Source organism: Odontesthes bonariensis, chromosome 15 (assembly GCF_027942865.1).
Source record: "Odontesthes bonariensis isolate fOdoBon6 chromosome 15, fOdoBon6.hap1, whole genome shotgun sequence".
NCBI lineage: Eukaryota > Metazoa > Chordata > Actinopteri > Atheriniformes > Atherinopsidae > Odontesthes > Odontesthes bonariensis.
In genome coordinates this window covers 28,522,528-28,545,921 of record NC_134520.1, presented here as the reverse complement: position 1 = coordinate 28,545,921, position 23,394 = coordinate 28,522,528, and the positions used below count along the sequence as shown (strand labels likewise).

Sequence of the window (23,394 nt, the reverse complement as noted above, 5' to 3'; positions counted from 1 at the left end):
GCAACACATCAGAAACATGACTGAAAATGAAAAGAGTATGTCAGACGGGCTGAGTCTTTCACATGTTAGGACGGGGAGGGGCTGATCTCTCTGTGAACCTAAGTGAGAATCAACATTTCAAGAATAACATTTTCCAGTTTAAAATTGCAAAGACTTTGGGGATTTCGTTATCAAGGCCGAACAAGGCTGAAAACTAACAAGGGAACAAGGCTCACCGTGCTCCTTAGGCGCTGGGTGTCAAAGTGATCCGGTAAAGGGCCGGTGTGGCTGCAGGTTTTTGTTCCAACCCTGCAGCAGCACAGCTGACTTGTTTCATTCAATCAACTGAACTGGTTAAGACCTTCAGTGCAGACAGTTCAGTTGATTGAATGAAACAAATCAGCTGTGCTGCTGCAGGGTTGGAACAAAAACCTGCAGCCACACCGGCCCTTTACCGGATCACTTTGACACCTGTGCGCTAAGGTGCCACCGCTTTAACGGACACCATTTTGTGGTGGAAAATATTGCACGGGCACAGGAACCCTTCTGAAAGCCATTGTCAGTGAACAAAGTTCTTCACTGAATTCACAAATGGAAATCAGATTTCACAGAACTACCTGTGGTGACACTGGTCCCCAAATAACACAATGCATGTTTTATAAGAAGATCCATTTTCAGTAGTTTATTTAGCAGTGTTAACATCGACATGTCCTAATGTAGCTGACCATCCCACAGCTTGTTTTTATTTCAAATCTTCAATTATTTCATGTTTTTTTTAAGAATTGTTGTGGAAAGCAATTTTGGATGAAATCCCAGAGAAGAAGATGATTTGATGCACATGCCGATATTTACATTTTCTAATTTGCAACTACGACAAAGAACCTCTGAGGAAAGAAATGCAACTGGCCTTTGAGCTGTGGTGCTGGACAAATAGAAATTGTGAAATAATGAGAAATATTTCAGTAATTGATCATGATGGGAAAGCAATTAATGTTGGCACATTGAAATCATGGATCATCCCATTGTCATTTCCCATTCTTAATGTCAGTAGTGAAGTAACCAACCAACCAAGCATCTGCCACGCCGTACGATTACACAACTAGAGTTACGAAGAATAATAGCATTTGCTTTGTTTGACTGCAAGCAAAATACAAAATGGACTGAATATAAGAAGTAGATGTGTTTTACAGAGTAAATTCATCTACATGTTTTCTTTGTACTAATATTATCCAGAACAATCTTTTGCTATTTTGTCTTTATTTGCCTGTTGACCACAAGGGAGAAAATAGAACATGGTTAGGCCAGGGGCAAGACATTAGGGTAGTTACATTTCTCAACTATTACCCTGTATTTTTGTGGCATTGGGCATCACATGGTGTGTTAGATTTCTCAGAGTAATAACCTTATGGACCTGGATAGAGTCGGCTCCAATTCCTCTCTCATATTGAGAAGCTGGTCATTCATCTTTCATGATAAAGTACCTATCAGTCCATTAAGCTACAAAGAAGAGGTTCCAAGCTTGAAACACAGTTTGCACATTTACTTTGGAGCTGAGCTTGGAGAGGTTTTTATTTTCTTTGGTTCCTGAAGCATCTTTAAGCTGGAGTGCAGGTTTTGTATCCAAGCCAAAACCTTTGAATCTTTAATGACTGTCGTTCCTCCGTAATATTGCATTCTGCCTCAGTATTTTCTGTCTTCATGTTATCTATCTAGGTCCTGATTTGCCGCAACTACATGGGGAACATGGACATGAATCAGATTGACCACTTTATGCCCATCCTGATGAAGAGGGAGGAAGATGCTGAGATGACACCACTGGTCAGCCACGGCTCATCACACTTCATGTGGATCAAACACAGCAACCTTTACTGTATCCAAAGAGAGCTCATTTCTGAATTGTGTCCTTTAACGTGTCTGTGCGAAAACAAGCGTTCTCTGCAGATGCTCTGAACCAATTTACCACATATACTTTAGTACAACAGTAAATGTCACCAGAAAACATCAGTACAGTTTCCCAGATCCTCCTTTTTACCTCAATTTGGAAGCACAGGAAGTCATGTGCATCAGGTCTGTGAGGCAGACAGCTTTGAGGCTTCTTGGCATCTGTTTTAACACATCATGTATCACAGTCGGTGATGTGCTTTGCACCGTGCAGAATATCCACCTTTTTCCACTGCGGGACGGTGTAGTCAGAGTTCCTCACACGTTATTAATTCAGCATCATATTGCAGGTGTGAGTAATTACAGTTGTGAGTAACTGGTATTCCCAGGGTACTGCATTATTGCTTAATTGCTTCTTGCCATTTTTAGATATAATGTTGCTTCTTAACAGCCCTCTCTTCAGTGGTGGCGATGACTAAGAAGAATGCCAATGCTGCTCTTGTGTACTCCTTCCTTTATAAGATAGTACAGGTAAGTCTGATATGTGAGACCATCTTTTGTATCTTTATTTTTTAGTAAAATGCTGGAAAAGTTATAAAGTTGGTAACTCAGACTGTTTGCATTCAGATTCTAGGTGCAGGGCCATAATCCATTTCTGCTGTTTATTCTTTGATCTCGTAGCATACTTACCTCTGTCTGTATTGAAAAATGCTTTTCATTGCAATGTAAATGGATTTTTGTAAAAGTGCTGTTATCAACGTCACCTTCAATTTGAACTGTGAACTGGGTTTTTAACTATTGATGTGTATGTAATTACTGTCAGTAGATGCTCACTAACACATATGCAGCACAAAAAAAACCAACGATCATTTAAAAGCAGATGTATCTTTTCTTTGTAGGTCTTTAAGGAGTACTTTAAGGAGCTTGAGGAGGAGAGTATTCGTGACAACTTTGTGACCGTGTACGAACTGATGGATGAAGTGATGGATTTTGGATTTCCCCAGACAACTGAGAGCAAGATCCTGCAAGAGTAAGAAAAGTACAACACAGCCGCAGATCCTCAATGCAGTGGTGATTAGCGTGTTCAAGTCCAAGAACGTATTCGCTCCGAACATGTGGTTATTTAGATATGAGCAGGTAATCCTGACAAACTTTAAGCCAAAGCTGCTTTTTATCATTTGTTTTTTTTAAAGCTTTCACATCAGACAAAGCTTGGCTCAAGTATGTATGCACTGTGTTTTTGGCCTTTAAAAATCAGGCTGATGAACAGACGAGGTTAAAGTTTCAGATTCTCAAAGAAGTAATTGGTGCACTTCAGATTGATTTTAATGTAATGTAACAACATTTGCTCAAGTGGTGCCTGTATCATCCATCAGGGGAAGAGTTTTTCAGTCAGATAACAGCTTCGTATTTCAGGCAGTAAGTGAGCAGCGGAGAGGGAATAAGAACCCAAAATGATTAAATTTGAAGTGATGCAGGCTTATTTGTTTCATTCAGCGGAATACATCTGGGGACTATAGTTGTGATGTATAGCAGAATGTTACTGAGTGAGTAAAATGAACTGAAGCATCCTGGTTCCAGGCATATTTGTGTTGATAGGTGTAAATAGGGTTAAACTTTCACTCTATATTCTGCACACAGTAACATGGGCTCACTGAGCGCATTATCCACTTGGCTTTTAAAGAACTGAAACATTCACTGTTGCAAAGTGCATTGTTAAATAGTATCATATCTCAAGAGTGTTTGGGCTTTGTCTGGTAAAATGTGATTGATATTTTGCTGTTTTAGCACTGAGGCTTGGCTTTGGTAATGTGTGTGCGTGTGCGTGCATGTGTGTGTACGTGTACAGTTTGTGTGCTCAGTGTCTGAATAGTGCTGATAATTACCAGGCTCCTATTGGCACTCAAACACAATGACACCGTCAACTGGACACACTTAAGACTCTCAGACAGAGAAAAGCCCTGCTCCCCTCTCCAAGGAGACACACAATTGTCATCTCTGTCTTGTGCGAACACACGCTCGTACATCAACACACAGTACACACACATATTGACTGTATCTGCCTCTGGAGGCTACGACTCCAGTTCTCTAACCTTTTCATGACCCAGCCATCACAAAAACACCGTTTTTTTTCTTACGTTATAATACCGTGTGCCTGCTGAGAGTTTGAATGGGTTGGTGTATGTGTGGGTGGATGCAAGTGAGACTGCATGAATACATGTGCCAAATGTTGTGTTCATGTGTGTCTCTATAAAGCTACAAATATGCAGATGAAGTTATTTATATAGAGACAAAGTATATCATTACTCATCTTGGGGTATTGTACTTAGTAAGGTCAGGACTGTACAGAGAGGAACATAGCTATTGTGTGTGTTTCTTAAAACTGCTGTAAATTATGTTAATTTGTCAGTTTGCTGCCAAACTCGGTTCCAGATCCCTTCATTAGCATTTCTGAGGAGAAGGGGGCAAACCAGAAACCCAGTAAAGCAACAAAACAAACCAACATCGACCCTCTCGTCATAGCTTTTCATCTCTCAGCACGTGAAGACTTTCCTACATGTCAGCAAGCATTCAACACTCTGTAGGTGGAAGGAACTGGGACAGAAAACAAGGGAAAATCTCTCGCCTTAATCTGTCAATCAATCTCAAACTTGTTTGTGTTGCACTTTTTCTCATCGACATTTCAAAGAAAATTTACGTTTGATGGGAAAACAAGACCCTTTCTGTTAGTTTCTGTCTCTTTGGGAGGATTCGATTGCATTCATTAGCTTCACTTGGCCTGTGCTCAAGCAGTAAAGTTAGTTTAGAGCAGCTACAGCTGACAGTTTTCTTTTAACTTTAGGCGAAGTGACAACAGGGAGCTGTCACGCAAATCAACAATTCATTTTGGCTGCAGATGGCTTTACAGTAGGTTGCTGTTCATTGTTCAGCTGTCCGGCTTCAACTTTATTGTCCTGTTTTGCTCACACCACTCGGAGCATTATTGTCTGTGGCACAACCAACCAGATGTTTCCTTCAGGAGGCATTGGAATTAAAAAACGGAGCAAAGAATGAAGACTTTATATACACCGAGACTTGCTTGGTGAGCAAAAGTAAAACTCTTGATGGGCTTAAGTTCAGCTTAGCTCAAAAAAATGTTCCGTTGTCCCTTTGTACTCTTACTTAATATTCCTAAATTTTATGATGTAAATATTTAAGAAAAGGATGACAGTTTTTCAGATATCACAGTTTTAATTGACTTAGTTGTTATTGACCCTAGTAAGATGTTTGTCTTACAAGTTGGGCTGAAATCAGCAAAAGAGTTAAGCAAAAAGTGATGCTGAATTCACCAGGTGGTCTGAAAAGGACTCAAAATGATGGAATGTCCCAGAACAGCCAGATGTGTAAATGGTAAATGGACTGTACTTGGCACTTTTCTAGTCTATTTGATCACTCTAAGCGCTTTTACACTGCAAGCCACCTTCACCCACTCACACACACACACACACACTCATACACCACGTCTTAGTCTAAATAATGTTACAGACTACACAGTGATGTTTTTTCCTTAATTACACACATTCACACACCGAATTATAAAGGAATTGTATTGTTACCATGTTCTCTTTTGCAGACAAAGTACCTGAACAGAATCCATAAATGTGTGAACACTAGATTAGTAGTGCGGTGTGACCTTGCATTTGGGAAGACTGTTTACGCCACCATAGAAGAAAAAAGAGGTGAGGAACAACTGAAAATAGAAAAGGAGAAGTGGCAGAATGAAAGGTCAGAAGTGAATTGATTGAAGGGTGAGATGAGACTACTTCAGGTAGAGTAGTTGGGACCCCTAACTCTTTCGTGTGCTGGTCGGAGTTTGGAATTAATGGCTTAATTAAAGCAGATCCGAAGCATGTGGCTGCACAACATCTGTATAAAATCCTTTTGTGAATATGAGCAAAATCTCCACTCTCAGATCAAGTACTGCTCAAGAGAACTCCTTCAGTGTGTTTTTAATGAAGCGACTAAAGTACCATTTGTTCCTTTGGTACAACCAGTTTGCATGTTAATGAAATCTGACACCTCAAAATGTACATGATTACAGTACATGAAACAAATGTTTTTAGGCTCTCAAAGACCAAGCTGAAATAACTGATCCAGTCGGCATCATACTCCAGAGAAAAATGATTTTTAAAGAATAAAACCCCCAGACAGGCCTGCAAAGGAAATGAGACCAGTTGAAGTAAACAGTGAGTGGAGGCAGGTGTTTGGATAAAAACAACCCCGGCCACATGCTGTTTATCTGAGTATAGCTCCGTCTTATTCTCATGACAAGTTATTAGGTCTCCCTGGAGAAAGAAAGGCCTGCTAAAATAAATCCTCTCACTAAGAGATCAGGTAACCGAAATAAGGATAGGTGCATCCGTCCCCTCTTTTTCTGAGGGAATCCAAGACTTTATTTAGTGGAGTTAAGTGCACTTAAATTCATTACTGATTAACTTATGGACACTTGTAAAACTAAAAAAATCTATATATATTTTTAAATAATTAAAGGATTGAATGACTCTGTGCAGCTAATGTGAAAGGTAGGAAGAATTTACTCGTAGTAATGAAGCCTGGGAATCATCGTGCCATGGTTATTCTCACCGCCAGTGGAGCAAGGTGGGCTCAGATATGGCATGCTTAGCTGAGCAGCACTTCAGGTTTCAAAGCTCACTGGGCTAAAATCGGGTAGCTTGCTGGAGTCATTACTTCAGTATTACTTAATTTTTTTTTCCTAAAGATGAAATAGTAAGTTCTCTGGAGTGGCTGTGTCCTCATAAATCTGTGCAGGTATGCAAAGAGGATGTGAGGATCGAGACCTCTCGACATGTGTCCTCGTCTCACGTGTCAAGTTTCTGTTGATTTGAAACTAAAGCAGCAGGAAATTTAACACAGTTTGGCCAAGTATTTTTAATAGCAGTAGTAGAGTATTTCTAAAATATTCTAAAAATAGACACTAAATGTTGTTGGATAACGTGATAGGTCAGTTGGCATGTTTATAACTTAACTGTGCATATGCATTCTGCTTTGGGTTTCTCTCCATCCCTCATAAAACGTAAATGAATAAATACAGCTGAATTCCCAATAAAACTGCTTTCATTTGCAATTTGGTCTGTTTCTGTTGTCAGATGGCAAAATGAGTCTGAAATTATTGCTGAAAAAAGTCCCAAAATACTAGGTGTTATCACACTCTGCATATGCTCTGAAGTTCCATCTTTTTGCATCCTTTTGTAAATAGTGTCCGTTAATGCAGGCAAATTCCCAATAAAGCTTTCTGTTGTCAAACAGCCAATGTGTCAGGGATTGGGACTGAAAACAAGCCCATAAGGACTGTATGGAAGAATTTCCAGACTGTTGCCCTCTAATAGATTCTGATTTTATAACCGCAGCATCTTCAGACAGAATTACTGCTCAAGAAACTTAAAAAGGACAGTTGCACAGACTCAAGTTGTGCTGTAACCATCGCTCAACCCACCTTTGCATAGTGGTGGGTTTGCAAAAGATGGTCCAAGAATGTCATTTTGTTTAAATGAACTGCTTGTTGGTGTCAGCTGTTGAAAATAATCAAATACTTATTTAAACGTGTTACTTAGATTTTATTTATAAATGTATGTATTCATTTACTAATTTACTTGGTATGAATCTACTTAGCCTGACAAATATTAGATGATAAAATAATGATAAACAACAGGCTCTGACACCTCTGCTAAAAAAAATTAAGTTCTAATTACATGTTTCAACAACCAACTTTACTATAGAAATAAAGGTTTACAGTCTGGTCCAAAAATGGGTTTTGGTCCCTACGTCATTTTTCTTTTCTTTTTTCTTTTTTTCAGTAGTACGTGGGGTGAATTCAATATAACTTATTCATCTGAATTGTATGTAGGCTTAAAAGTCATGCATTGTTAAGAGCAAGGTCCCTTTGAGTGACTAGTGAGCATCTTAGTTTCTACCTAATGAAAGTGCACAGTGTAGCTGAGTTAGTTGTCAGAGCACATCACATGGATGGTGTTACAGATCAGTTTAAAGTCTGTTACCAATTTTACTTTGTGCGCCTGAAATTGTGTGACGTATGTTTGCTAATAAAAATGTTTAAATCCTTTGAAATTGTAAGCACATTAAAGCTGTTTCAGTGTTTCCTCGGTGGGGTCCACCACTCTTAAAGGTGGGGTCTGTGATGTTTTCTGGAGCATTTTTTATCATATTGTCTGAAAACCTCCTCACGACCCCATTTCACCCACTATAATAGAATGTTTGGAAAACAAACTAAATCTTTTAGTCCATTGTAGAGGGCATAGCAAGAGGAAATGTCTAACCAATAGAAGTAATGATGAGAGTTACTTCTATTGGATTCTGACATGCCAATCAACCGTCAGCCCCCCTCACCCCTCCCCCCTGCGCGTTCACAGACTCGTGACTCGTTCATGTGTTTTGAAGGCGTGGTTTTGAGGGGTGGGCTGAAGGGAGAGGCAAGGTTGTGTATTTTCAAAAATATAGCTTGCAGGAACCGTTTTTCCAAGATCTCAGACCCCACCTTTAAGGGGACGTTTGCTTTAGTTTATTTATTCAAGCAGTACTTAATAGTCAAACAAATGCACATGCCACATTGTTATCCATGACTACAGTCACAATGGATTTATGTAAATCTGTTTTCCAATTACATCCATGAATGGTCTTCCAACAAAAAAGTAAACAAAGCTCCTTTAATCAATTTACAACGGAGCATCTAATTTGATTAAAGTCATGAGGTATAATTAATATAAAATATAAAACATTCCTGAAGAAAGATTATGTTCACATTGCTTGATAAACACACACCCTCTTTATTACCCTCTCCCATTAGATCAGTTGTTTCCTTTCCAGCAGAATTAGGTGTATTAAGTATATTTTTAGTTTATTCATTATATTTTAGCGCACTAGCTTTTCTTGTTTTCAATGTTTTTCTCCCGAGTTTGGAAATGATGTCACATTAAAAACTAATGAAGGCGATGAACTTTCTTTTTTTCCACTGGCGTGATGAATGAACTGGCGCCTCACTCAGCAGGATTACAGACACTGGACACAGCTGAACGGCTTTTCTGTATCTTTGTGTCTTTCAGGTACATCACCCAGCAGGGCCATAAACTAGAGGTTGGCGCACCTCGACCACCCGCCACCGTCACTAATGCTGTGTCCTGGCGGTCAGAGGGCATCAAATACAGGAAAAATGAAGTTTTCATGGATGTTATAGAGTCCGTAAATCTACTGGTGAGGACAATGCTTGCTTCGTCAATGTTCTAACCCCTAATGAAAGCTGTAGAGGAAGAGTGAATTTTGAGCTTATTTTCATATGTTCAGTAGATATACATTTATATAGTTTTTCATACTTTTTTCAAAAGGAAACAAAGTTGCAAGAAGTCAAACCAAACATAGAGTAGAAAAAACCCAAAAAGAGCAATTGACACACCTATTATTTCCCTTAATATCCCTCAAACGTGGTCATAATATTTTGATATAACTGTTGTGTTAGTGTCCAAATCCCCTATGTGAAAACCTTGGTTTGTTTTCTCAGTTTTCCACTTTTTTTAATTGAATCACTGAGGAAATGGTCTCTAATGTCAGTAATCCACAATGCTATTATGTGTCATTGCGTTCTATGAGGAGTCGTTAGATGAAATTATTGGATTATAGCATGTTTGTCTCCAAACAAGCCAGGCATATATAATGTGTCGTAAAAGTTGTTCCTTTATTGTTATTCCATTTTGCTGTCCCTGGAGCTTAAATAGACAATAACACTACATTGTGGTAATGTGGTGTTATAAGGCTTCACAACAGAGAGAGGTTTTATATTTTCTTCTAAGTCTAAAATGTCCTGCAGCAAATGAAACGGAACACACATAATCATGCTGAGTCTTTAAATACAAAATGTTTTGTATCCCAAATGTTTTGTCCTTGAAGGGACAGTTCAGGGACAGCTCAACATATCGCAGCAGGTTTTCATCAGTAAAGAGGAAACGAATAAGGGCAAGATATTTGAACATTGCTGTAAAGCTGCAGTTGCAACTTCCTTTCCTGTAAGCAGGGACTTTTTGAAAAGTGTTTTCTTCATTGTCTAACACATCAGTGCCTCGCTCATGTTTCTCTCCCTGCATGCAAAGAAGCCTCCGGGTTTTCTCCGTAGGTCTGCTCGTATCTGCTGAAAGGTTGATTTGTTGATTTAGATTTTGTCATTCTAATTACTGTGCATTGGTGCAGAATATATTTTTACACGAAGCAGGTTGAGCTTTATTTATATTTGCAAACAGTAAACCCAGCATTCAGTGCATTTCAGGTTTCTCATGTTACTCTTCAAACGTGAATAAAGCTTAATGTTAAAATGTAATGCTTCTGTGTTCTGTCTCAAGGTGAGTGCCAATGGCAGTGTACTGCGCAGTGAAATAGTGGGCACCATCAAGCTCAAAGTGGTCCTGTCTGGGATGCCTGAACTAAGATTGGGCCTCAATGACAAAGTGCTGTTTGAGATCACTGGCAGTAAGTACCATTCAGATTCATTCATACATACAAGCATTTCTGACACTACAGAATGATCACATATGCAAGATCATGATATTTCTCAACTAATTTGTCCTACATTAACAAATCTAACAGGATTCAACCAAAGTGAGAATAGGGACATTTGATGCTAGTTCTATCTTAAACCAACCCATATTCATGTTTACTTTGGTTATCTGTACAGCTCCAGCAACCTTTTGACTACACACTTAAATCATGTGCAGTTTTTAAAAAGGTTACTTTGCTCTATAGATTATGGAAAAATGTATATTGTTGCAATATCAATTGTTAGAATTGTTAATGTTCAGACACTTACTGGTGCTCCTGTATGTATGTTGTCAATTATAACTAAAGCACATTCTGATGTACATGCACCTCTGGTTTGAGCGTAGATATTTTGATAAAATAAATGTGCTGCTACCATATCCAGTGGCATGCATGAATGCCATAGATGATCATAAATGTATAGAAAAGTTGTCTGTGATCTGGCCCTGAAATGATCATTTTACACTTTGTTTCATACAAATCAAACAGTGACTGTTGTGTATAACTGACGTGATGATTTCAAGATGCCCAGATTTGATGTAATGTGACATTGAGAGCTTGCAAATTGTGACGGCCATATTTTTAGTTATTTATTCATTATGAATGAAAACTATTTTATGTTAAAAATGTCCAACTTTCAGTACAAAAAATATTTTCTGCTTGATGGTAGAGCTGTTTGCTGCTTACTCTCACCTTGAATTCACCCTCATACGTTGCCTCGTCTTTCTGACTGAATCCCAGCTCTCGCCCTTCCTCTACCCCCACACACACACACACACACACACACACACACACACACAGCCAACTCATTTCTTCCATCAGTGTTTCCCACAGCTACATCCTCCTCTGACTACCCCCAGACATCCTCCTCCATCTCTTCTTACTCTTCGTAGCCTACATTTCCTCACCCCCCCTACTTTTCCTCACTGAAGGGAAAAGACACCATCACCATCTAGTCTCTTTGCCTCTGATTTAATCCTCACCCCAGGCTACAAGCTTCCAGATGAAAGGTGAGGGTCTGTGGCTATCCTGTGGTTGCAGTCCACAACCCCCCCTGCTGTGTGCTGCAGTGTGGGAAATAACAACTCCACAGAAATGCTGATCCCAAATAATGTTCAAACACTCTGGCAGACACAAACGTGCTCTCACACACTGCATATTAATACAAATATCAAAATGTTTCTCATCTCTAGTAGTTACACTTTTTTACATATCATTTCCCAATAATTTGTAATTATTATTCCTGCACTGCTTGTTCTTCCTATCCCAACTGGATGCAGCCAAAGTGTGAGATTATAAATCATTTAATGCTGCCCTCCACTGGCAGAAGTCCAGAATTGTAACAACGGTGAACTGTAATAGATAACATTCAAGTAACATTCACATTATTTACCATTTCCCAACTAGTGTACTTAATTACAATGGTCTCAAAAAGGAGTCAAATAACATGGTCTACAGTGTGAGATATTTGATTTCCTTCCACTGCTCTCCAAGATAAGTGGAAATTCACACTCAGAGGCCAGAATTATTCATTTCGTCTGTAAAATATCACAGGCTAGCTGATTTTGTTTTTAATAATTATTTGTCATGCTTTTTTCACAACCTTGTAAAACAAAGGACAGCAATAAAATTTTACCCCTTTGTGAAGATTAAATAGCCGCCCAAAGAACGGTTAGATGGAGGTTTACTGAATCTCATTGTAACCTGGTTTATTTTAATAGACTTAATAGACTGGGTTCCAGCTTACTGCTGTGCATTAAAAGCATCGACACAGGTGAGAGTGGTCTTAAAGGTGAACCACCGGGCAGGCTACATTTTCAATCCTCCTCTGACATGAACACACACACTTAGGTGCAAGAAATGACACAGTGTGTCCCATATGACCTTTCCTTCCTTTGTGTTGATAATGCTGCATGCGAGTGATATTTCTTGTATTTGGGACACTTACTTAAAAACAGAATGAAAGATGGCCACATTTCTAAATGTCTTCTCTGCTTTACCTGACAATGAAAGTGTTCTCGCTCATATAGATATATGCAATCATCGGCATGCATAAACCGTTGCACGTACACACACTCAAGAGAACAATGAACGAGGAAGCTACATACGCAAAAACAATTTTGCACACACTTAGACACTCTCTCTCTGGCAGGCCTTAGTGCTGGTCCAGGACTAAATTCAAAGCAGGTAAAGTCGGCTTTAGCTGATTGTTGAATGGAAGGATTCAGCGGAGGACCCACAGGCCCACCATCATCACAGCCGTTTTCCACTACTCAGCATCCTAAATTTTACCACAGTGGAGGTGAATGCCGGGCTTTGTCCAGCAGACTACAGATGTAGCCATGAAAGAGGTCACCTCTTCAAATGTCCGTTGCAGCCTGTGAGAGGAATATTTGGAAAACGTCATATATGTTTTGGGTTCAACAGTCAAAGCAAGTAATCTGAAGATTCTGAGACTGTGAAAAATTTCCTCTGTATTCTAAAGACTGAATTATGGAACTGACAAGGTAAAAAAAATAACTAAATGATCATGAATTAAATAATCAGGCATGGAAACACTTAGTCGGTTGCATAACTGTTGAGCACCTTTTGAAACAAATGCAAAAAATGCAAACCATAGTGACAAATGGATATACTTTTGCCGTTACATTATCAATAAAAAGGGCAAACTAGCATTTTATCTCTTATTTATTCACTGTAGTCGTATTCCCCTCAAACAATGAATTACAACGGTAGTATTTGGTAGACCAATGGCTAAAAAAAAGTGTTTTGTTTTGCTTTTGCTTTGTTTTTGTGGGTTATCCTGCAATATTCATTAATTCCGTTCCATGTGTGTTAGTGCAGCTGTGAGTGTGTTGGTAAGGCAACTGATTGGGCTCCAGTGGGGGGAGAAGATGATGGCAGCAGGTATTGAGAGCAAACCATGTGCATGCGTGTGTGTGGCAGCAGAATTATTCAGTTGGGGACAAGAGGAGGGCAGATGGATGCCATTTCACGCTGCTTCTACAGTGTATTCGAGTGTGTGAGATTGAGTGAATGTTTGTCAGTCATTATTACCTTGACCTTGATTTCCCCCAAGGCAGCATGGAGCGCTCTTAATCTTTTTCGTGTATTTTTGTGCGTGCGTGTGTGTGTGCTAGGAGAGAAGAGCAAGACTGTAGAGCTGGAGGATGTGAAGTTTCATCAGTGTGTCCGTCTGTCACGCTTTGAGAACGACCGCACCATCTCTTTTATCCCCCCTGATGGCGAGAGCGAGCTAATGTCGTACCGCCTCAACACAACAGTGAGTCGGGCACACAAACAAATCTGTCCTCTTGAATAACACACAAATTCCCATGCCCTCTGCATACCACAAGCGCCAAGGACACATGAATAATTTACCCCGTGCACACTGTAAGTCTCAAGCAAATACATTGCAACTTCAAATGTTGATTCTTAAATATATATTTATCCTTCTTCACTTTCCCACACGATGTACATTTGAACTGACGTCCTGTTTTATTTATTAATTGACTTATTTTTGTTTTAATATATGTATTAACTTTTATTACTTTTCATTGGGACTGTTGCTTATCTTTTAACCTTTGACCACAGCTGTTAATATACTGATTGGTCATTACTTTGTGAAGCATCTCCATTTTTGTAAGATTTGTATGATTTTGAGACGGTTCATCTTGTCAGGCTCCAAACCATCCATTTGTGGCTGAAACTCAAAACTTTGGACCAATCAGCATCCTGTACCTGCAGCAACGGGCGGGTTTTAGGTGTGACAAAGTCCCTGACTGATTCTGTTTGGTTCATTGGTTTATCCGATTGGTTCAGTTTTCTCTCATGACTTTGAAGGAGGGATGCTCCACTCATTTTTTCCACTCTTTCCAGATGGTTCTGTGAAATAAGCCAGCTGGTGCATCAGGTTAATAGACACAACCTGCAAGTATTAATGGAAAAAGAAAATTTCAGTTATTGCTGATTGATGAGTTCTGACAATTTAGATATAGTATTAAAATCTCAGTCATTTATTAAGAGCAAGTTGAGGTGTTCAGGCATCTGTCTGGGATGTCTCAAATATTTATATGAAATTTCCATATCAGAACGAGACTTATGCTAATGTGTGTGGTAAAATGCTACCTTTTTAAGGTTGAGCAAACAGCTTTTAAGATCTAAGGGTATTACTGCATTCTAAAACTGTGCTTTTCTTCACTGGTAAAATGATGATCATTTCTTATCTCTTATAATCTCTTATATTAAAGGATGTGTTTTCTTTCTATATACTTGTATATATGATTAGTTTCTTCATATGGTTCAGTTAATAGCTCATTCATTTGTGATCAGTCTTGAGTACAGCCAGGTATCACAGGATGGTCGTTCTGGACCCCCTTCTTGGGGCAAAAAGAAAGGAATTTGTCTGCTTTATTTCATTGTAATATACAATAACTATATATTTTTTTTAAAAAACAACACTTCAAGCATAGAAACAAAGAACATGTTGAACTGACTGCTTTGAATAGATGTTCTATTTGTTCTTTTTTCGGTGCAAAAAGGGTTAGGGTGCATGCTGTCAGCATGTGAGCTTATTAACTCACACATTCACTCAGTTGACCTTTTTTTTTTTTTTTTTTGTCAGCTTTGCTTCCTGCTTTGCCAGCAGCGGTGAGGTTGCTTTTCAGTCCGCTAGAAATATATAATTGGGATTGGTCACTTGCTGTCAACTCTGCCTGTTACACATGAGCACGCACATATCCAGAGACAGAGAGCCTGGGTTGACTTACCAAGTTTATAACCAGCGTTGTAGTACCACTTAGCAAGGTCTCCAGTTTTAGGCTTTGGGAAGCCATATCTCCTAAAGACAACCTGGATATATTGAACCTGTTTTCTTGTACAGGCACCAGGTTGCACCCCACCAACCCTTCGGGGATAATGGAAATAGAAAAGCCAGGATGCAGTGACCAAGTAATGGCAAGCATTGTTCAAGATTTTGTGAAATAGCCCTCCGGTGTTTAAAGCAGAATAAAATGTTTCCAGTTATCTTCCCTCCATGTATGAGCACAGCATCTTGTCCTCGCTGCTGTACTCAGCTCCCCGCTCATACTTCTGACCCTGTGTTTCGATCTGTCCCTGACAGGTGAAGCCTCTTATATGGATTGAGAGTGTGATTGAAAAGTTCTCTCACAGCCGTGTGGAGATTAAAGTAAAGGTAACGAGGAGTGACACACAAACATAAATATGCACACATCAAAACCGCTGTGTCCTATTGCCCTCTTCTCATCGGCTGTAGTCCCTCCACTAAAACCCATTTAGTATTTATGACGCATGCATCTCAAGTGCATTGCAGTTTACCATCTGTTTGATGTCTTGACAGCCAAACAGCAACAATTACAAGCTACACTGCATAATCATGAGGACATACTTCATTTAAATATAGATGTGGTTGCCCTTTTTTATGGTAAAGTCATTTAATGACATTTGAACTTTGTCCTCTGTCACCTTCTGCAGGCTCGAAGTCAGTTTAAGAGCAGGTCCACTGCCAACAATGTGTCAATTCTGGTGCCGGTGCCCAGTGATGCTGACTCACCCAAGTTCAAGACCAGCACAGGCAGCGCCAAGTGGTTGCCCGAGAAGAACGTCGTGCAGTGGAACATCAAATCCTTCCCCGTTAGTGTGGCGTATAAACCAGCTATTACTGTTCATTAAACCAAACCCATTTGAACACTGCTAAATAGCCAATGGCCAAATGACTTGTTCTAAAACTAATATTATTTTTCTTCAAACATTAGGACATTAACTGATTGTGTAAGAATACATTGGGCTTAATACAGTACGTGAGGCTCATGTTTATCCATTTGAAGTCCAACAGCAGGTGGCGCAATTCTTGCTTTTATTTCCAATTGTGTTGCTTAATTTTTGGCTTCCTGCATCACAGTGATGCATGTCTACATACACTAAAATGATGTAATGTTTGAATAAGTATTAGATGGCAGCTATTTATCATATTGTGATCAATCTCCCCACACACATAATAGCATTATATATCTATTATCTATTATCTATCTAGCGTATCTATTTTTTTTCTCCCCTACTCCTCTCAGTTTGAGTGACAGTCTTGGCTCTCATGACTGTTCAAAACAAAAGACTGACTGAATTTTTAAAAAAAAAAGCACATTATTTCAGCCAAGGTTCCTTTTATCTGTCAAATTCTGATATCGCCTCAGTAATTCATTACGCCTTCAGCTTGTCAAGGAGGGTTAAGAATTGTCGATGGTATTTCGTTATCCGGCTCGTGCGTGACTCTTAAGGAGATTCTTTCCTTTCACTCTCCACCTTTGAATGCCGTAAAACTACAAATTCTCATAGGAAGCCGTGGTTAACAAGTAATTAATAATGTAGTTTGAGGAAACAAGCAAAGCATGGCTTGCCATGATAAATAAAGCTCACAGCCAACAAAGCCTGTGACTCCATTAACTTGTGTGAAAGCTTATTCTATGAACATTACCATCCTGTAAACGGAACAGTGTTCAAAACTTTTAGAAATTTATTTACATTTAAATATTGTATGTAAATTACATACAATACATAAATTTGTCATTTATGGCATTTCAGAATGCATCTCAAATGCAATTTAACAAGCATATATATATATATATTTTTTTGGTTATAAAAGTACCAGTTAACCAAAGACTCTGACAGCCTATTATTTATCTATTCATCAGCCTCTTACTGTTATAAACGGGATCCCGCATGAATGCACAATCTTCTGCCAGAGTCGGTCTTTCTTTGACAGACGAGGATTAGGGAGCCTTAGTTTTATAGGCTTTAAAGTCAAAATTCACAGTTACTGATGTGCAGCAAATAAAACCAAAGTACAAACTAACAAATTCAATTCTCAGATGATATTCTGAAGAATGATTAACCTGTTTATTGGTTGTGTTTGGCAGACGCTGAGTCCCATGAATTGATTAACCTTGTTATGACAAGGGAGTTGTCTCGCATTTCCATGAATATGAATATTGTTTTCCGACAAAATAACCCAGTTTCCATGGAAGTGACACATGTAGGAATAGAGCCGAAACAAACTGAAGTCTGTTATCTGAAAGGCTTTTTTTGTACATTACACTGAATTTCTTAGTTTACCAGTTCCAGTAACAGGATCATTGTGACCCTCACTGTGTTCTTTTTAGGGGGGTAAGGAGTATGTGATGCGGGCCCACTTTGGGCTACCCAGTGTGGAGAGTGATGAGCTGGAGGGAAAGAGACCAATCACAGTTAATTTTGAGATCCCTTATTTCACTGTGTCTGGCATTCAGGTAGGACTTTTTCTTTAAAGCCATTACAATCTTGCTTTAGTCTTTCTTCCTTGTTTACCTGCCAGTTAAATATTACACAGCTTGAGCTCTTCACATGGGTGTACAGTGATGAGATAATTAACTAAACACCTGGCCCTCATACAGTCTCAGGAAGTTCCTTTTTTTTTTTTTTTTTTTTTTCTTGCATTTTCACTGTTTAACGCACACTTTGGCCTTGTGCCTTCCAATTCAGCAGATCCCATGAAATTGTAATGAGAAATTGATATTTATGACACAGTATCAGTAACATGTGCCAGTGAACCCAAACTTTGGACAACACTGAATGATGAGTTTTTCTCACCATTCTGAGAATGACGCATTTCATGAGAAAAGGAACTGTTTTTAGCGGTGTAAAAAAGGCATTTTTAAGATCTAATGAGCCTATTTGTGTTCAGTTTAGATTAAAAGATCTAAACCAGTCTCACCCTATAAAAGAGAAACTTTGGTGTTTTAGGGAAATTAATTATTTTTTGTTTGTGAATAAATGTATATATATATATATATATATATTTTTTTTTTTTTATTTAGTCATTTATTATTAGTAGTAGTAGTTAGTAGTAGTATTTTTATTAGAATTGGTATGATTATTGTTGTCGTTGATATACAATCATTGTAACTATTATTAATTTTTTGAGCTACTTGACTAATTTGAATTTCCCCCATTGGGGGATGAATAAAGTATTTTCTAGTCTATTCTTCTATATGATAAAGATGTTTTACATGTTGATGTTCCACAGGTGCGCTACCTAAAGATCATAGAGAAGAGTGGTTACCAGGCGTTGCCGTGGGTGCGCTACATTACACAAAGTGGAGGTGAGAAAAGAAGGCACTTGAATATAACACATCTCAACAGTGAAAACATTCACATTGATGATTACCTACTTGGCACTCGTTTTAAATAGAAGGGGGAGTTTCATGTTAAGTTTGTGGAGAAGGTTGTGTGCATTGTGAATCTACTGCATAAAATAGTGTGATATATATATTTCAATGTTTCTTTAGAATAGTTAATATTCAGCATAATAATAGTTTAAAACTTTGTTTTATTGTGACTGTGTTGGTGTATTTTGGCCACATTTGCTTTGATAGTGTTATCTCCCACAGGGAAGGACAGAACAAGTTCAAACAGCTTTAAAAAAAAGTTAACATGTCATCTCTTTACAAATGATATGAATTGTAACAAATTTTCACAGCACGCATTGTGCAGTACTTAAGAGCTTCAGAGTAGCGTTTCTTTTTTTCAGCTTTTGAATTCCAACTTTTTGTTATTTAAAGCCAGGATGGTTTTGAGCCCGAGCCATTTGGGAACCAGAGGTTACTCTGATGTTAAACATGTCTTTCTTAAGAGATGAGAGTCAGAATAACTTTCTGCATCAGTAGTCACTGTGTGCACCTTGAATGAACCCAGCCACATTACATACATCGTATACATTACCTGTCTGTGACCAAGAGCCAAGGCACCAGAGGTTTAAAATGACTCAGCGAAGGTATGCAAGGACAGAACCTGTACAAACTGTCTGGCTTCGTTTGGGCTTGGTTAAATGTTTCACTGTTGTCCTTGTTTGAACAGACATGGCAGTTAGATTTGTGTAGCAATGCTAACCACCTGGGATTTCGAGATTCAGCCGCTGCCCTGAGAACAAACCCATATCTGTCAAACTCAAGGATGACCTAAAGGACAGCAACAACCAAGAAGTGTCTGTAGGCTCACATCAGCTCACTAACTGGACATGTTATCTATACAGCATGTTTACTTATGTTACACCATCTTTATCTTAAACAAATGCATGATTTAGTTTGTTTATTTTTTAGCATATCACAAGTCATTCTCTGTAGTCACCTTAAAACAATAGTATATTAATGGCACTGCAGCAGAATCCTTCTTGGGCACAAATAGAGATGACTTGGAGATGGAGACCCAAGCTCTCTGCAGGACTACTGCCAAAGTTCTTAAGTTTCACACCTGCCATCCACAGGAATAAACCCAACACCATTACATCAGTCATATTCATTACCTGACTCTGTCAGGTAGGACGTTCAGCTGCAGAGGTTGAATGTTATCCATGAATACCAGGGGGCTCCCAGGGTGGCACTCTGCAAATGCCAAGGTCCCTTTCGTTTTGCTTTAACATCAGCAAGGAAGCAAAGAAGATGGAGAGGAATTGTAAGGAGGACAGAAGTTGAATATGACTCAATGAAAGAAAAAAGATTAATTTAGGGAGACTACAGATAATGCTTTCACCTCTCTTACTGCTGCCATCAGCGACACGGAGAGGGAGACAGGCACGATCAGATTTCACTCAGTACTTCCTTAATTCTGATTAAATAATACCTTGATACTGTGGACTGAAGGTTCTGACTTATTAATGACTGTTGGACAGGCACCCAGTTGTTGTACTATACATCACGAATATCTGACTGCCACTGATCAGAACATTATGAGGCAAACACACATTTTGCCTCTAATTTGGATACTGATGGGGTTTTTTATTGTTTTTTTTTTTTTAATCTAGATGAATTTTTTTTAAGCTATGGATAATTTGGGGATTTTGTCTTTTCAGAGGGTAATATTTACTACTATTTCATTATAATTTCATTAGTGAGTTTAACATGTCAGTTTGCCTCTTAAGGGCTCCTGTACAGTCAGCATCAGTTTGTCCCAGAGGTGTTTGATATGGTAAGGTCAGAGCTCTCTGCAGGCAAGTCCAGTTCTTAAGACCAAACTGGGAAAACTATTTCTTTATGGAGAGCTAAAATCATGATGTCACATCCAGGTTTGCTGCTGTTCTTTTTATTTAAGTTGGTGAACTTACACTGTATGATCCTTGTTCTTTTCTGTTACTGGGATTCAGACCTGGCTTTGTGCTCATCGTGCACAGCTTTATGGTGTAGATTTAAATGTTCATATATTTGTGTTTATTAGAAAAAAATCAGAAGAATTCCCTCTCTAAACACCCTTAAACCAGAGTAAATAATGTGCTATCATGCAGACTTCTCCTGTCATTTCATCATAGAAAGTGAGAACTGGAAGGTTCAAAGAACTACAGTATTAGCATGCACGCATCTCACTTTCAGATTATGATACATCGGTATCATAATCAGTATTATCAGGATCAGTATATCTGATTTTCCTAATTAAAGATAGTGAATTATCTCAATGTTTAGATTAGAATTTATAAACAACCTTCAGTTGTAAGTGTGTTACTTATTGGTAGGTTGTATTATTGGAAAGCTTCTACTTGTGCAAACCTGTGTTGAGAAATTGTCTGTAATAGTTCATCTGATGGCATTGATGTGACGTGCATGGTCGATGAGGGGAAGAAAGATGTGCATTAATTCTCTGCTGTTACATTTCTTGGCAGATTACCAGCTCCGGACAAACTAAAGGGCACAGATGCTGCTAGATGAATGGATATTTTCTCCCTCTGTCTGTCTTCGTCTCTGCTCTCTATTTCTCCAGCTCCCTGTCTGCAGCTGACAGCCGAGAACAGGTGCAGGAGGACATATGAAATTTTTCCCCACCGTGAATGGAAACTGGACATCATCCCCTTCCTTTGTTACTAAGCTCAAACTGTAAAGAGTGTTGCATCACCTCTGACCTGAAGTTTCTTAAAAAAATCCTCAGGATGCCACTAAAACATCTTAGAATATGAATAATGAACTCCCAACTCCAGCTTTATTTAGGGCACAGTTTGTGATGTCAAACATTATTTATGGGGTGAAAGGGCCTCAAACGTTAGAATTTGTACTTTTGCTTCCCTTTTCCCTCAGTCAGCATCTTAAACGATCGGCATTTTCCTTCATCGTATGCATTTTTTTAAATATCTTCATCGTGAAGATGCATTTTACCTTGTCACCCCTCTCAAAGACATGTTTTGCCAGAACCTTCCCATAAGTTCAGTGCCCTAAAAAAGAAGGGGGGCGGGGGTGTCATCACCATTCACACTGTGAGTATAATCCCCAGTGCACTGAAACGAACACCAGCAAGCAGGTCAATGATTAATAAGGTGCAATATTGTCAAAGGCATTGACAGTGTAACAAAATATCCAAGACCCATGGGGCTTGTAACCTTGTCCTTGTTCTAGAAATCAGCTTTGTAGCTTTGAGGCAGTGACTCAAGGAATGAGCATTGTGCAGATCTTTTTATTTTTTTCTTACAATGTGACAATATATTGAGTGGTAACCGTTTTTGTTTTTTTTCTTTCTTCTGTTTGTTGTTGCTTTGGTCTTTTTTTACTCTCTTAAAGCAGCTTTCTTCACCCCCTTTGTTGTCCATACATTGCATCACATCTTTATAACCGTATGTGCTGTTACAACCTTCTATTACAATCATTCAATTGTCTCGTGGGGACCAGTTTAGACACCATTGGGGATTTTTTTTAAAAAGAGTGTGTTATCATTTGTTGTCATTAATTTATCAACCACTGTTTGTCCATAGGAGATAAAGGGATATATTTGGAAATAAAGAATTTTTTTTACAACTTCTTTCGAAATATTTTTGTTTCTCTCTTCATTTGTTTTGTAGAATGAAGTTTCTGTATGTAGTTCCTCATTAGTGTGTTTAGCCAAATTGAAATACATGAGTAACAGGATGAATTAAATGCTCTGAAAATGCTCTCATTGCTGGACAGATCTGCGGTGAGCTCTGAATATTCAAACGTTTTAAATGTTTTAACAGTTCAGTCCTTGTTGAGGGTTAGTTTTACATTTTGGGAAACATAGTCATTTACATTCTGGCTTAATGTCCTTGTTAGAAGAGACGGCTTATAATTCACACATGTCTGTGTGCTTTAAGCTTTGCATGAAATACTGGAAATGGCCAACCAGGCTTATCAAGGTGTAGTAAAATATGTCCACTAGATTCTTTACAGCTCACTAAGCACAAAACGGCGACGAAATGTGGAATTATCGTATAAAATCATGCCCCGTTACTCTCTTTAATAGGCAGTCTAAATGCACCTGCTGTTATAAAAGTTGTTTACAATTTCTTGGCCTTAAATTAGGTTAGAATAAATGTTAGGGTTAGAATAAGAAAATATATGTATTTTAAATACCTTAATCTGCAGAAGACAAGTTAAATTGGATTACCGTACCAAGATACAGAGCTCTTAAGACATTGAAAATTTACTGTAAGATTTAATCATGTTCTATAAGTATTTGAATGCTGAGTTCATTACTTTAGATAAACTCTTTGGCATCCATGACAGCTTTGTTTTTCATCGTTCATGTATTTATTCAGGTGTACAGATCTTCCACACCTGAATTTGGCAGATCATTTCTTCCTGATGTGAAGCGCCTCGAGCTCAACTGGACTGAATGACTGGACCCCTCAAAACAACCACATACTTATTTTCTTCACTGCCCTGTTTTCATTTTTGGGCATCCATCCCTCCCTCAGTTCTGAACCATACTCGTAGTACCAGCATCCCTACATAGCATGACACTACCACCACCATGCTGGATCAAAGCCGTGTTACTAAAGTAGCAAAGCGAGGAGCGGTGGCAGGTGTTTACAAGACCTAGTTCCTGGAGCTTTACCCAAAGTGTTCAATTTTTGATTAATTTCCAACAAACCTATTTCATCATAGGTTATCTTTATTC

At 38.7% G+C, this 23,394-nt stretch overlaps 1 protein-coding gene across 1 annotated transcript in view; it reads left to right on the top strand.

Annotated features, from left to right (window-relative positions):
- ap1m3 (adaptor related protein complex 1 subunit mu 3) overlaps positions 1-22,278 on the top strand; it is a 28,278-nt gene extending 6,000 nt beyond the window's left edge. Inside the window, exons 2-12 of the mRNA XM_075485854.1 lie at positions 1,693-1,849; positions 2,324-2,391; positions 2,760-2,890; positions 8,979-9,126; positions 10,263-10,389; positions 13,596-13,738; positions 15,578-15,649; positions 15,949-16,107; positions 17,631-17,756; positions 18,533-18,608; positions 21,155-22,278. Of these exons, the coding sequence (XP_075341969.1) occupies positions 1,693-1,849; positions 2,324-2,391; positions 2,760-2,890; positions 8,979-9,126; positions 10,263-10,389; positions 13,596-13,738; positions 15,578-15,649; positions 15,949-16,107; positions 17,631-17,756; positions 18,533-18,608; positions 21,155-21,177 (1,230 nt within the window). The 3' untranslated portion in view covers positions 21,178-22,278. The remainder of the gene's footprint in view (positions 1-1,692; positions 1,850-2,323; positions 2,392-2,759; positions 2,891-8,978; positions 9,127-10,262; positions 10,390-13,595; positions 13,739-15,577; positions 15,650-15,948; positions 16,108-17,630; positions 17,757-18,532; positions 18,609-21,154) is intronic.
- Positions 22,279-23,394: the final 1,116 nt, after the last annotated feature.